Below are 14,908 nucleotides of genomic sequence, written 5' to 3'. Positions count from 1 at the left end.
TATATATACACACATGTATATTATACTTCGGTAAAAAGTTAATTCAAGAATAAATTGTCGGAAAAAAAAAAAAAAGAATAAATTGTCGGGCTTCCCTGGTGGCACAGTGGTTAAGAATCCGTGTGCTAGTGAAGGGGACACGGGTTCGAGCTCTGGCCCGGGAAGATCCCACATGCCACAGAGCAACTAAGCCCGTGCGCCATAACTACTGAGCCTGTGCTCTAAGGCCCGCGAGCTACAGCTACTGAGCCCGCACGCCTAGAGCCTGTGCTCCGCAACAAGAGAAGCCACGACAATGAGAAGTCCATGCGTCACAACAAAGAGTAGACTCCACTCGCCGCAACTAGAGAAAGCCCACGCACAGCAACGAAGACCCAACACAGCCAAAAATAAAAACGAATAACTAAATTTTAAAAAGCGAAAAAAGAATAACCTGTCTCAGTGGGTGTATATATATTCCAAACTTATCAAATTGTGCATTTTTAATACGTGCAGTTTATGGTCAATCATACCTCAATAAAGTATTTTTAAAAGTTGAAAAAAAAAAGAATAAGTTGCCTCCAAGGCTTTTTGGCTGATCTGGAAGAATGGAGCTGCTATTTACTGACATGGGAAAAACAGCTGAAGGAGCAGATTTGAGGTGGGATCAGGGACCTCGGTTTTGGACATGTTAAGTCTAAGGTGCCTATTAGAGAAATTTGCCAACTAGGAGGTTCACTTTACAAGTTAGTTTTGGGGAGAGGTCTGGCCTGGACACATGGATTAGGGAGTCACCGGTGTGTAGACAGTATTTAAAGCCATGGGACAAGATGAAATCAACGAAGGAATGAGTGCAGGTGTAAAGACAAGAGGTTCAAGGATTGAGCCTGGGGCCATCTATAGTGATTATTATAAGGACTAAATGACATAGCTCAGGTTCACATCAAACATGACACTTCATGAGCACTTAGCATGTAGGAGCTGGTATGATTTGCTTGGTAGCTGGCTTATAAAGCCCTCTTGCAGGCATTTCTTTTTTTTTTTTTAACATCTTTATTGGAGTATAATTGCTTTACAGTGGTGTGTTAGTTTCTGCTTTATAACAAAGTGAATCAGCTATACATATACATATAGGCATTTCTTTTCTTTTTTTCAGATTTTAATTTTATTTTCCAACTGATTACTAAAATGATGTATATGTTGTACTCATTTAATCCCTGAGTCAACCTGTGAAAAGAGCTACTGCCCTCCATTTTATGAAATAACTGAGGCTCACGGAAGTGGAGAAACTTGCCCGAGGTCACACAGGGTCTGAGCCGGAACCAGGACTGCAAGCCAGATGCCCAGACTCTGAGGCTCCTGCTCTTTTCACTACTTCCTGTTGACTTTCAGGAAATGGAGGCCTGGGTGGCTGCACTAGGACCTAAGTAGGATATGGTCCTGGTTCGCCTTAGCATCAGGGACAGTGGCTAGCCAGAGGAGACGAACAGAGGGGCCTGGGAAAAGGCAAGGGTCTTGCTGAAAGAGGCTTGAAGGATGCTGGAGGCGGGGACGGGGCAATGATCTGGAGGGAGGCTGAGGCATCAGCACCTGTGTTAAAGCCAATGGACTCCGAGAGTGGGGAGAACAAAGGCCTCGTTCCCTGAGCCTGGAACCAGCCTCAGGAAGGGCTGAGGGCCCAGCACAGAGGGGGTTAAGCACCCTGGAACCTTTGCCTGGGGTGGGTGTGGAGGCAGAGGACTGTCTGGAGGAGCCTCTTCTGGCCTGATAATCCAGGCTGCCTATCTCTTTCACAGCAGCTGTGAAGCAGACAGGTTGTCCTGGCAGGGAGGGAGGGAGGTAAAGCCCGGCTGATGGCGGGAAGGATTTGAGGAGGGAGGGACACCCAGCCTCCCTGGAGATCCTTTCCCACCTAACAGCTACCTTCAGGACTGTGCCAAGAGATGGGAGCGGGCATGGCCCGAGTCTGGACATGGGGGCTCCCACTGACCAAGAGAACAGGAACTGGGAGCTGATGGACAGATCTAGGGAGGTGTGGGTTGGAAAGTTTCTATTTCTGCCTCAATATGAGCCTGGGCAGGTGTGCGCTCCCACGCACACCTGGCAGGTATTTGAGTGAGCACACGCCCCCACCCCCCCCCACCCCCGGGGAGGATGAGTAGGAAAAGCCCATGGCAAAGCCAGAAGGGAAGGAGCCTGGCATTTGCTGAGCTCCTGTTACATATGAGCCAGTCCCTAGGTTAGAAACTGTCACCTCTACTGTCTCATTTCATCTGTACCACAATCATGAAAAAGATGGCATTTTAAGCCCATTTTACTGATAAGGAAGCCAAGGCTCCAAGAGCAGGCAGGGCCCAGGCCCACTCGGCCAGCTGTGATAGAGCCCAGGCTCTGACAGGTCCAAAGCCATGCTTTTCCCTTCTGGCTCTGAGTCCATCCTGGGCCGGTGGTCTGGAAAAAAAGCAAGAACTCTAAGGCATGACTCCTGAACTGTACAGGCTGAGGCTCTGGTTCAAGCCTCAGATGGCCTGGCCTGTGATTCCAGGGCGTGTGAGCTCCATACGAGGGCCTGGCTCGTGAGCCGCAGGAGGTCAGAGAATGGAGAGGATTGTTGCTGGGTTGCAGTTGGCCAAGAGCAGGTGTGGAAGAGGCTTAAAAAGGGGTGAGACGGGTGGGAGTATCTGAGGAAGCGGAAGCAAGGAGGGAATCCCGACTCCATTGGGAGCTTCCCACGTACTCTTTCACTGAGTCTTCCCAAGGTCAGCCCCATTTTAGAGACAAGGAGACCAGGGCTCAGAGAGATGAAGCAAGCGATGTAGTCAGAATCACATTACTGGTAGGTGGCAAAGCTCAGGTCTGATTCCGTTGCCTCTGAAACTTTACAAGGCCCCACAGAGACACACACAAGATCAACCTCACTCACAGCAGCTTTGTGCATAGAGCTTGGGATCTGGGGTTTAGAGAGCGGAGTTGTAGTCTTGCCTCTTTTCCTGACTACTGTGTGACCCAGGGTCATGAGTTTCCTCCCAGAGCTTCAGTTTCTGTTATAAAATTGGCATGCGGTCATCTTTTGGAAACTGATGGACGTTGGCAAGGCCCCCAGAGAAGCCATTGCTATGACCCGCAGCACCTGAGTTCATTGCTCGAATCGTGCACTTGCTCAGGGGGCCACAGGAATAGAGCGTGTAAGGGGATGTGTTGAGAACGTGAGTACACGCTGGTCACTGTCTGTAAGGCATCTGTTCAGTGTAAGGCTTTCTCTGAGCATCTCCCAGGATAAGGCCCATGAAGGGTGCTGGGGCCATAGAGAAGAATCACACAAGGTGTCTGCTCATGGAGCCGTTGGGGACAAATAAGGGGTCAGATGAATTCTCACAGTGTGATAAGGAGAACAGAGAAGGTCCAAGCCTAGACACAGGGGCGAGTGTCAGGGAGGGTTAGGAGAGGCTCCACAGGCCAGTCATGACGAAACCAAGCCGGGAGAAAAGGCGATCGCCAGCAGTAATCTCCAACAAAGCCCCAGGTCGCAAGCCCCAATCTACCACATGGAGAGTAAGGATTAGATCAGTTTTCCAGCCTTTCTTTCTCACACCTGTTAAGCTCCTAGAACCACACCAGCCTCTTGCTTTGAGTCCCCTGAATCTAAAGCAAAACAGGAGAGCCAGAACTTCTTAAAGTCCTTGGTTCCAAGATGAGTTTTGCTGCTAACTGTGCTGTGAGTGAGACATTGAAAGACCATATTTTTCCGCCTTCTTTTATCTTTGTACAAAACTGCCGACTTAGTGAAAATTATTAAAACAACCAAGAGAAAATTAAGAGTAATTTTACTAGCTAAGTCCGGTTTTTTTGATGTGTATCTCCGTGTGTTATAGGTCTATGCAGACATCATACATGTGTGTCGTGTATGTGTATCTGTGTGTGACTCTGTATGTCTGTGTACCTGTGGGTACCTGCTGCTGCCTTCCTATTCCTCATAGGGTCATGGGTTCCCTGATTCTGAGAGGTGGAGGGAACCCTGAGGCTTTGGATGATATACCCTCCCCTCCTCTGGGCCTCAGTTTCCTCTCTTATATAAAGGAGGGACTTGAACTTCATGATTTTGAAGGAAACTTGCAGATCTTACTGTCCTTAATTTCATCACTCAGCATATGGTTTAAGGACTTCATCCAAAGAAGGACAAAATAAGAGTCAAACGTTTAAAGCTGCAGTGGCAGGGACTGGAATCAGACTTTGGAAGGATAAGGTCCCAGACAAGCCCACCCCAGTCTCAGGAGAGCCATGAAGCTCCTAGTCTGAAGCAAAAGCTGTGAGCATATGAGGCTTCTCCCAAGGACTGGGATTGTGTCCCCCAACCCCAGACTGGCTGCCAGGCAAGGGGCAGAGTCTCCATGTGACCTGAAGAAAGGGAGAAGTACTCCCAACCTAACTCCCCTCAGGGTTCTAAGGAGGGAGAAGGATGGAAAAGCAGCCATCCAGGAGACCGCCCTCAGCATGAAGTGTCCTCAGGTTCTACTGTGGCCCCTGCAAGCTCCTGATAAGCAAAAGGGCCCCTACCCTGATAGCCCTAAGTCTGCTAATCAGGGTCCCCAGACTACCCCGCCCAGGCTCAGACTCTCCTTCAGCCCACACCCTGAGCGCAGGCGCCTCCACCCAGCTTGAGGCCACAGTCACAAGATCTCTGGCTGGTGGAGATATTTCTCCTCTACCTCCAGGACCCCTGAGTTCTGTCCATGCTCACCCTGGACTTGGCCCCCAGGGTCTAAGTGGAAACCTAGCCAGCGAGTGGTATGAATTTGGCCCTAGTGCATGAAGGCTTTACTCTGGGAAAGGAGCCTGGACTATCTATGGGGTCACAGGACAGGAAAGGGGGTCGCAGGGAGGCAGGAGTAGACAAGGATAATTCCTCACTGGGTTAGGGCACCTGGGTCTATAAAGGCTTCTCACCCACATTTCTCACTTAATTCTTACAACTTGGTAAGATACGTATTATCACCAAAGCTCAGAACAGTGGCATTTGCCCCCAGTCACACAGCAAGAGAGTGAAACAGGAACGGAGAGAAGGAAGCTGACATTGGTTCATGCACGCTGGGCTCTGATCTGGGTGTTTGACATGAGTGCTCCCATAATCCTTGTAACCACCGCTTGAGGTAGGTTGGACAGCGCCCATTTCACATTTGAGGAGACTGAAGCAGAGAGCACTTGGCCCAGAGGCACAGAGCTGGATGCAATGGAGTCGGGACTGTCACTCCAGGCCTGTTACCTCTAAACCTGGGCTTTCTCTATGGCCTCCAGCTGCTTTCAAGAGTATTTCATGAGTTTTCAGATGTTCAACAACAGGTCTCGGGACCTCCCAGGTGGCGCAGTGGTTACGAATCCACCTGCCAATGTAGGGGATACGGGTTCGAACCCTGGTCCGGGAAGATCCCACGTGCCGCAGAGCAACTAAGCCTGTGAGCCACAACTACTGAGCCTGTGCTCTAGAACCCGCGTGCCTAGAGCCCGGGCTCCACAACAAGAGAAGCCACTGCGATGAGAAGCCCGCACACTGCAACGAAGAGTAGCCCCCGCTCGTCACAACCAGAGAAAGCCCACGCACAGCAACGAAGACCCAAGGCAGCCGAAAATAAATAAATAAACAACTTAATTAAAAAGAAGCAACAGGCCTTACCTGTGGCCTTCAGCGAGCCCCTGTGGGAAGCGGGTGAGGTAGGCATTAACTTGTTCAACCCCTTCTGTGGGCTAAGTGCTTTACCAGCAGCTCATCGCCTGGCTCTCACAGCTCTGCGAACTGGGGACTGTTATTACTCCTGTTTACAAAGGCGAACAGGGATGGTCCAAGAAAATGACTTGCCTGAGAGAGCCACATCTTGGTCAGTCGGCCTCCCCAGGTCAAAGTCTCCCCCCTCCCCCACATCACATCAGTCATCCGCAGTGAATGCCTGTTTAGTCGCTGCTCTGTGGTAGAGATACGCTGGTGAATAAACCAGGCCCTCGTGATTATCTGCTTAATGTAAATAGTCACACAAATAAACGAGCCCATAACAGGGGGATTTAACTAGCCAGGAAGAACTTCCCTGCAGAAGAGACACTTAGAGATCGGAAGAGGGAATAAGAGTTAACTAGACAAGAAAGGAGGCAAGACCATGCCGAACAGAGTCAAGGGCATGCGCCAAGCCTCTGTGACAGCAGGAGATAAAACGCCTCCAAGGAACCCCAAGAAGTTTGGGTCTCTCCCCTCACTCCCCATCCTGGCCTCATGGCCCCTGCAGAGAGGGGTGTAACTGCTTCCCAGAATACACACCAGAGGGTCTAGGAGAGGGGAAGGGGAGGGAGCAGAGAAGCAGACGTGTTCCCCAGAATGGGGGTCCAAGGAGCGGAGGCCCTGCTTTGAGGAGTCTCTACTCCAAGTCTCACCTTTCCCAGAGGCAGAGAACCTAATACTGCCGGGCTCTCACTCTGGGGGCCTTGAGCTCTGACGAACAGCCCCTACCCTTTCCTAAACTGGCTCCCACGTGAGCTTGGGACTCAGCCAGCCACCCTCAAATGTTCCGGCAGAGGACCCCTCCCCCTAGAGGACCTTGCCCTGGCAGAGGTGGGCAAAGGGTCCGGCCTCCTTGGGTTCAGCATAAACATAGACAAGGGCCGGGGGACTGAAATTTAGGTCAGCGCTTGCCCCAAGATCCAGCTGTCAGGACCCTCCCTGCCTTATAGAGATTCAAACTAACATTCCCACCACCAAAAATAACCACCACCACCTCCCCAGGGCTCTGACCAGCAATTAAGCCCTGCAGGATGGCTGGGGTGAGGCTGTTTTTTCTTCAGCCAGGCCCAAGCCTAGCAGGCTTAGCAAGGTCCATAAAAGAGTATGTGACAGGGCTTCCCTGGTGGCGCAGTGGTTGAGTCCGCCTGCCGATGCAGGGGACACGGGTTCGTGCCCTGGTCAGGGAAGATCCCACATGCCGCGGAGCAGCTTGGCCCGTGAGCCATGGCCGCTGAGCCTGTGCGTCCGGAGCCTGTGCTCCGCAGCGGGAGAGGCCACAACATTGAGAGGCCAGCGTACCGGGGCGGGGGGAGGCGGGGGAAGCGCAAAGAGTGTGTGACAAAGGGCCTAATGGAGAAGGGCCAGTGACCCTCAGTCCAAGGAGTCTAGCAGGGAAAGGGTTAAGAGGCAGGGCCTTCCAGAACCCGGGAAAGTGCCCCACCCAAGGGGAGGGGCCAGCTGGTGGATTAAAAGGGAGCAGCTTGAGTGGAGAGGCAGGAGGGACAGGGTTTCCCCTACTTCCAAAGGCCTTAGTCTGCAGTTCCAGCCCCAGGTAAGTGTTCCTCCTCTGGGTCTGTCTGCTTGTTGGTCTGACCAGAGGAAATCTTCTGCTCCATTATGTGATCTCTGGCTTGTTAAACCCCGGCACTGGGTCCCTAAGGACATCTCAACAGACCCTAGCTCTGAAGGGCTCTTTGGATCAGTCCCCTTCAGGCTGCCCTTGACCACAGAATCAAGGAGATGCCGGCCAGGGAGTGGGGAGCTGTGTCCATCCCTGACCTGTCCTGCTGTGCCCCCAGTGCCTGGCTCTCTCTGCCACAGTGCTCTCCAAGCCATGCTCCCTGTGCCTCCTGCAGGGCCCTGGCTGGGATATCATCATATACTGTAAGTTTGTGATGAGACACTACAGTATAGATGATGTACTAGTCCGGGTACTCCCAGCTCTGGAGGCTGATGAAGAGGCCAGGGGTTGCAGCAAGCCCACCGTGCTCACTGCTCAGCCTATCACAGCCTGCCGACCGCCAGGGCACTTGGGGGTGGCGAGGAAACCGTTACCATTACTGAGTTTAGTAATGGTAACGGTTCTCTTGCTGCACCCAGAAAACGTGCCCAGAAGATTGCTCGGGACCCTGGAGCAGCCTACTGAAGGGAGGGAGACTCCAGCTCAGACAACAGGGTAGGGGTGGAAGGAATGGGTACGTTTTCTCTTTCCTGTTCTAAAGAAATAAAGATGAGACCCAGAATGCTGCTTGTCTTTTAACTTTATTAGCATCCGAGATTGGAGAGAGGGATCAAGGACTTGAGGAGCAGGTGGGAGGCACTGTCTCACTCAGGACACATGGGTCCTTCCACAGCTGCAAGGTGTACGAACTGAGGGGAGAGGGGAAAGAGCTCCCTGCTAACAACTCAGGAAGAAACTCAGCCCAATGCCAGGTGGCAGAAGTGCTCCCACACCAAAGGGCCAGCTTCTAAGACCTAAGTAGCTACAGGCCCAGGCAGAGGAACTACGTGGGAACCAGGCTAAGGCAGATTCCTTCCTCCAGCAGGAGGCACGGCTGGGCAGGGGCTGTGCAGACTCGGCCAGCCACCCAGTCACTGTCCAGGCCCGGCTCCAGGCCCTGAAGGCCCCAGGTAAGGGCAGCTCTGGTCAGTGGCTCCCGCCAGCAGCTTGGGCGGGGATGCCTTGGGAAGGATATCAGAGGGTGGTCACTTGAGGAGTTTCACAGACAGGCGGAGCTGAACTTCACAGAGGAAGATGTTCATGAGGTCGCGGCCCACCTCCTGTGCCACCTGGGAGATCAGGTGCCCTTTCGGACCGATCAGGATCCTCTGAGGATGGGGTAAAAGACAGGGACGTGAGCCTGCTCTCAGAGCTCCCAAGCAGTCAGGGAAGAACCCCTGCCTAACAGAGTATTGGTCCCTCCTCCAAGCCTGGCCCTGCTTACCATGTGAGATTCTTTGGGCACCAGAAGCTTCTGCTCAATCATCAGCTGCCCGTTTGGCCCTTCCTCCCACATTACTGTCTTCTGCACAGGGAGACATCATGACTGGTCAGGCAGGCCCCTACCCACGTCCTCTTTGGGACCCAGCTGTCTGCCCCGGGTGTGTGCCTGATGGAGAGCCCCATGACCCCTAACTGTGCCTGCACCTGCTGCACGTTGTAGGGCACCTCCTGGGGCAGGTACTCCAGGAGCTTCTCTCGGATCATGTTGGCGCAGATCTCCTCAGGCGTCTGGCTGGTGAGGACTCCACTGTGGAACTCCCAGGGCCCTGGCCGGGCCTGTGCCAGGAGGTATTGCTAAGGGCACAGAGGGAGTAGGTAGGCATCTCAGTCCCAAGCAGGACTTTCCTCTCACTCTCACTTCCAGGAGGAGGAACTCTGAGGCTTGTCTTCACATGGTGGAAACCAAGGGCCAGGCTATGGTCAAGGCTAACTGACCTTTAGTGTTTTCACATCCTCCTGGCTTAGGGCTGACAACATGAAGATCTCCTGGAAGTGGGGCCAGCCAACCCGCTGAGGGTCTCCCACAGACAGTGTGTTTGGGCCCTTAGCTGCTGGGCTGGAGCAATGGTTGCCCGGCTGCGAGCAGACAGCCTGCCTCGTTTTGAGCTTCTTGCCATTGACCACACCTTCAGTGAGGGCTGCTGTAAGCTCCAGGAGAACTGACTTCTGCTTCAGGCAATCAACCTGGGGGTGGGGGACAGGCAGAGGACTGTGGTCAGTGAGACGGGACCCTCAAAGTAGACCCCTTCCTCAGGTAGGTGGTGCTCACCTTGTTCATGACAAGGATGCTGGGGACTTGGGAGAACTGGGTCAAGCACTGGAGCACCTGGGGACTGAGCTGGTTCCGAGTCCACTTGTCCGAGACATCCACAAGAACCACAACTGGAAGTTGGCAGTGTAGGGAGGACAAGGTTATGACCACTCATTCCCCCCAACCCCCAAAACTTCCAGGGTATGGGATCTGGCCAACCCCCATCCCCCTAAACTATCAGCAATGAGAGGCCATGACCATGTAAATTGGGCTTCAGATTCCCATCCTGAGCCTAACCCAGATCAGCAGATTCCATGCTCTTCCATGGATCTTCCAACAAAGAGCGCTCCAGATGGTGCCTAAGGGACAGACATACATAGATCAGGAAGGGTCTTGGGAGTGATGCCCTCCTGAGGAGGGATGGGGTGTGATAAGGGGGTTTTCCAGCCCCTACGATGGAATCTCCCCACTCCCTCTTCAACACCTTTCCCCGCTACAACTCCCTGTTTCCCCAGGTATTACCTTTTCTGTTTAGCAGGGCTGATGAGGCCAGGTGTGTCAAATAGAATCTAAAATCAGGAAAAAGAGATGCCCAGACCCCCAACCCCAGGAGGAAAGATTATGGCTGGGTAGTGAAAGGTCACCCACCCTTGATGTCAGGAGCCTGCCCCCACTTCTTGGCCAATTTTTACCCACCAGCCTTGCTTTAATTCTAGATAGGATCCAGGAGAAAGAGAGCAACTGTGAATATCTGGAAGATTAGGAAGCAGTAAAGAGGCAGTGAGACCTTTCTGACTAGATGCCAAAGGGGGAAGGTAGAGAGAGAACTGCATAGGCTTAAAAGGAAGAGGAGCCCCTTCCCTCAGAGCAGTGAGCCTAACCATCATTTTCTTCAAGTCTAACAGTAAGGGAGACCCTCTTAGCTTCAACCCCTGTCCTGTTTGCTGGACATCCATTACAAGTACCCACCACCTGGGTCTCTTTCTCTGTGATGACCCCCAGAGCTTGGCTGCGAGTGGTGTGCACCTTCTGGGAGACAGGGAACACCTGCCAGGAACAAAGAAGTCCCAAGTGAGGTCCCAGATCCCTCTAGAACAATCCACGAAGTCACAGTAAGAAGTGAGAAATGAAAGGGTCGGGGGTGTCAAGGATGCAGCATACTTTTCGGCCCAGCAGCTGGTTGGAGAGGGTTGATTTTCCTGCATTCGGGGCACCCAGGAGGACCGCTCGTAGGACTCGGGGGTTCTCAGGCATGTCGGGGCGATGGACCAAGAGGAGATCCTGCTCATCTGTGTGTGGGAATGGGAGGGGAGTGAAAGGTAGTGCAACATGGATCCCCTGTCAGGTACTTGGTTCTACGCATCCACAAAGGGAATATGGATACAAGATTCATGCATCAGGTTGAAGCCGAGACCTGGCTTTGAGATTCAGTTTGTCCATTACGTTGTTCATATGCCTTTATCAAGTTCTCTAACTGCTCTAAGCCCCTTAGTTTTCTCATATGTAAAACAGAAATGGTATTGATGACTACTTACTGTATAACTTTTTTTTTTTTTTTTTTGCGGTACGCGGGCCTCTCACTGTTGTGGCCTCTCCCGTTGCAGAGCACAGGCTCCGGACGCGCAAGCTCAGTGGCCATGGCTCACGGGCCCAGCCGCTCCGCGGCATGTGGGATCTTCCCGGACCGGGGCACGAACCTGCGTCCCCTGCATCGGCAGGCAGAACGCTCAACCACTGCGCCACGAGGGAAGCCCATTACCTTCTTTTGACCATTGGCAATTGTGTAAAACCACTCAGCACAATGCCTGGCACTTAATACTCAATAACCTTGTGGAATCGTATTGTGTAGTTGTGCCCAGTAAATGTATGTACATGTGTGAAAGTATCTCTATACCAGATAAAGCCAGAAATCCCTCCAGCTCTATCTTACCCTACTAAGGGTACAATGAAGGCTCTGCAAGCTTTCTCAGTCTTTCTGTAATTGCTCCTCATGACACTGCATCATAATTACCAGTTTTTGTGTTCAGCCTTTAGTCTATGCTACTTGAAGAATAGAGGGTGCTATTTCCAGGTGTACAGTTGACCCTTGAGCAACATGGGTTTGAACTGTGTTGGTCCACTTATACGCAGGTTATTTTGTTTTTTTATTCTTCACTAAATGTGTACTATGCGGTGTGCAGTTGGTTGAATCCTCAGATGGGAATCGTGGATACGGAGGAGTTGCATATACGGAGGGCCCACAATAAATTATATGAGGATTTTCGATTGCATGGGTTCTGCACCCCTAACACCTCTGCCCCGAGTTGTTCAAGGGACAACTGTAACTCAGTGTCTTGACAAGTAGATGGGTCAAGCTTGCTCCCCATGTGAGGACAGAGAGCCACAACTCTTCCATGCCTGTGGCCCTTCAATCTCCTGCTCTTTGTGAACGTCTGTGGTTGTGACCAGATCGGTTCCCTCTGGCTCGAAAACTCTTAGAACCTATATCTCTTTCCTATGAGATCCTTCACTGCTCGCTTCCATCTCTCGGGGCCTCAAGATCGTTTTCTGTAATACAGAGCCAAAGACGATATCCCCAGAGACTGAGGGGTTTCCCCGACACAGGACTTTCTGTGCTAAAACAGTGACAATCCCAGACAAATCTATCTGGGCCCTTTACCTCTGTGCATGGACACGGCGGGGACGCGAAAATTCAACGAGCTGTCTGGCTGAGAGAGTCCGAGGAAGCAGTCCAGGGCTGAGCTCTGGCCATTCGGGCGAGAAGCCGAGGCCAGGCGGGGACCAGAAAAGGCCGGGCCCGAGACACAGGAGACGCACCTCTGCTGACTGCCCAAGAGCAAGGGGAGCCGGGTCACCCATTCCCTCGCGGCGTCGGGACCCGGCGGCCAAACCCCTAACACTGTTCGAAGGAGCTCAGCACCTCGCCTGCCGGGGGCAGCCATCGCAACCGCAAGGCACTCCGGGAACTCCCAGGAACGCACCTATGATTGGACAGTGCTGCGGAGAGGCGAGCGAGCGGGAGAGAGCTAGATCGGCCCGAACAGAGCGGAGGAACATGGGACATTGGAGGTGGGCTGGAGTTGGAACCGCTCTGGAGACTGCCCGAGGCTAAGGAACGGGGAAAAAGTGTATTTAGAGTTTGTGTGAGCTTGAAGATCTTTTGGATTCTCATACGCATCGTGTTTTCTTCTTCTCCTGCCAAAATTTTGTAGAAGGCCCTTCTAGCCCTGCCTCATGAAAGACTACATCTCCCACGAGGCCAAGCGGCAAAATCGTTCTCTTAGCGCCTGACCTCACTAAGCGGGAGAAACTCGCTCAACGAAGGAAGGATGGTCCGGGGCGTGGGACCGTGTACTGCTCCCCGTGAGGGTCTTTTTAGTCCTTTCCAGCCTCAGGCTTGCAGGATCCCCTCCCAGTGCCCCTCTGGCTTGGCCTAGCGTCGGCAGCGGCCTTCGGCAGTCTGTACCTTTACTTTATGGGAGCCTCCTGTAAGGAAGGGTCGGTGTTCCCGATGAGCAGCAGACCCGGATTTCCCTCCTGTAAGACTCGGCTACTATCTCTCTGAGGCCATTCCTTTCTGGAGAAAAACCAGAGGGTCTGCAAAGGGAGAAGAAGCGGCTTAGTCACCTAGGATCTCCCGGACTGCCTTAGCGGCTTGAGGAACCTGATATACCTTGGCCGATCTGTGGCCTTAAGCCCTCTCTTCATCCTTTGAAGCCTCAGTCAGACTTTTGGAATTGAGGGATAAATCTCGCGGGTTTGGAGGTGCTGAGGATACAACAATGAACAAAGCGGACAGAAATCTCCAGCACGGGACTTGTATCCTGGGGGCTGTGTGTGTGTGTGTGTGTGTGTGTGTGTGTGTGTGTGTGTGAGAGAGAGAGAGAGAGATACGTAAGTGACCTGTGACCTGACAGGAATAGTTTCAGTAGGATGGTCTATGTGAAAGCCTAAATGGAGTGGGTTTAAGAGAGAATGAGGGGAAAGGAATTGAGGGCGGCCAGAATATATATACAACTCTTACCAGAGGAGCAGAGCAAAAGAGAATGGTAACACAAGAGTGGAAGAGAGGGGTGGAGTTAAGAGACGATTTCCTTTTTCTTTTTTTTAAGATTGGAAGTTTTTGTTTGCTCATGGTAGTGACCTAGTAGAGAGGAAGAAATGGATGATATAGGACAGAGAGGGGAGAATTGTTGGAGGATGGTAAGAACCAACTGGCCAGGCTGCTGTTGTCGGAGTGGATGCTGAGTGTCCAGAGAAGCTCTTAGTGACATGGATTGACAGAGCCTTGGGCAGCCAGATGCACTGATGGTTTACAAATGGTGTCAAGTTCCAGCTTTCAGGCTGCCTGCTCTGTTAGTAGGAGAAACAACCTTTTTGGAACATGATATTCTGGATGTCCTTTGGGCATATGGGTGTCCAAAGAAAAAGATGCTACTAAATATGAGACAGCCAACAATCAGAAAAATACAAATCTTCCTTCATGGACAGTTAGGTGAAATACCATTTCAACTGCAATTTAGGGGAAGGGAAATGTCAGGTTAAACAGTAGTTGAAGAGCTTAATTGCATAAATGCAACTATCACCCAAGGAACACATATTAAGTACTACAGTGGTGGTAACAGATAACAGTGAAAGAATCCCAGGGAAGACACAAAAACTTAGGGGAAATGAGTCAAAGTGTCTTGTTAATTCTCTTCTTTCCCAGAGATTTTCTATCAAGGGATATTGTGGGGGGAATTTTGTATTTTGTGAGGTTAGGAGAGATTAATCAAATGAATCAGACTGCCTGGGTTCATATCTCAGCTTGCCACTTATTAACTGTGTGAGTTTGGACAAGTTATTTAAACTCTCCACGTGTCAGTTTCCTCATCTGTAAAATGCAGATGATAAACATATTTACCTAATATGATATGTTCATTTGAATCTAGGGTTTAGAACAATGTAGGCTCTTAATAAATGTTCCTATCTTAAGGCTGCTTTACCCCCTCAGAAACCTTGTTCCATGAGTTATCCTTTCTTTTCTTTTTTTTTAAATAAATTTATTTATTTAATTAATTTATTTTTTGGCTGCCTTGGGTCTTCGTTGCTCCGCGCAGGCTTTCTCTAGTTGGGGCGAATAGGGGCCGCTTTTCGTTGCGGTGCGTAGGCTTCTCATTGCAGTGGTTTCTCCTGTTGCGGAGCACGGGCTCTAGGCGCGCGGGCTTCAGTAGTTGTGGCACGCAGGCTCAGTAGTTGTGGCTCGCGGACTATAGAGCATAGGTTCAGTAGTTGTGGCGCACAGGCTTAGTTACTCCGCGGCATGTGGGATCTTCCTGGACCAGGGCTCGAACCCATGTCCCCTGCATTGGCAGGCAGATTCTTAACCACTGCTCCACCAGGGAAGCCCCTATCCTTCCTTTTCTGTATTGGC

At 51.6% G+C, this 14,908-nt stretch overlaps 1 protein-coding gene and 1 long non-coding RNA gene across 2 annotated transcripts; one reads left to right on the top strand and one right to left on the bottom strand.

Moving 5' to 3' along the window:
* Window positions 1-7,987: 7,987 nt before the first annotated feature.
* ERAL1 (Era like 12S mitochondrial rRNA chaperone 1) lies at window positions 7,988-12,497 on the bottom strand. Its single transcript, XM_024737322.1, has 10 exons — window positions 12,155-12,497; window positions 10,657-10,784; window positions 10,465-10,542; window positions 10,018-10,064; window positions 9,793-9,854; window positions 9,514-9,626; window positions 9,180-9,428; window positions 8,889-9,038; window positions 8,686-8,766; window positions 7,988-8,569 (listed from the first exon to the last, which is right to left on the bottom strand). Exons 1-10 carry the CDS (start codon window positions 12,435-12,437, stop codon window positions 8,447-8,449), a joined length of 1,314 nt encoding a protein of 437 aa, XP_024593090.1. The 5' UTR covers window positions 12,438-12,497; the 3' UTR covers window positions 7,988-8,446.
* Window positions 8,251-11,372, top strand: LOC112394517 (uncharacterized). The gene is made up of 2 exons (XR_003002156.1): window positions 8,251-8,371; window positions 11,100-11,372. It is a non-coding gene; the product is annotated as an uncharacterized LOC112394517 (long non-coding RNA).
* Window positions 12,498-14,908: the final 2,411 nt, after the last annotated feature.

Source organism: Neophocaena asiaeorientalis, unplaced genomic scaffold, assembly GCF_003031525.2.
Source record: "Neophocaena asiaeorientalis asiaeorientalis breed wild unplaced genomic scaffold, Neophocaena_asiaeorientalis_V1.1 scaffold129, whole genome shotgun sequence".
NCBI lineage: Eukaryota > Metazoa > Chordata > Mammalia > Artiodactyla > Phocoenidae > Neophocaena > Neophocaena asiaeorientalis.
The sequence above is the reverse complement of the archived record's forward strand: the minus strand, read 5'-3'. Positions and strand labels throughout refer to the sequence as shown.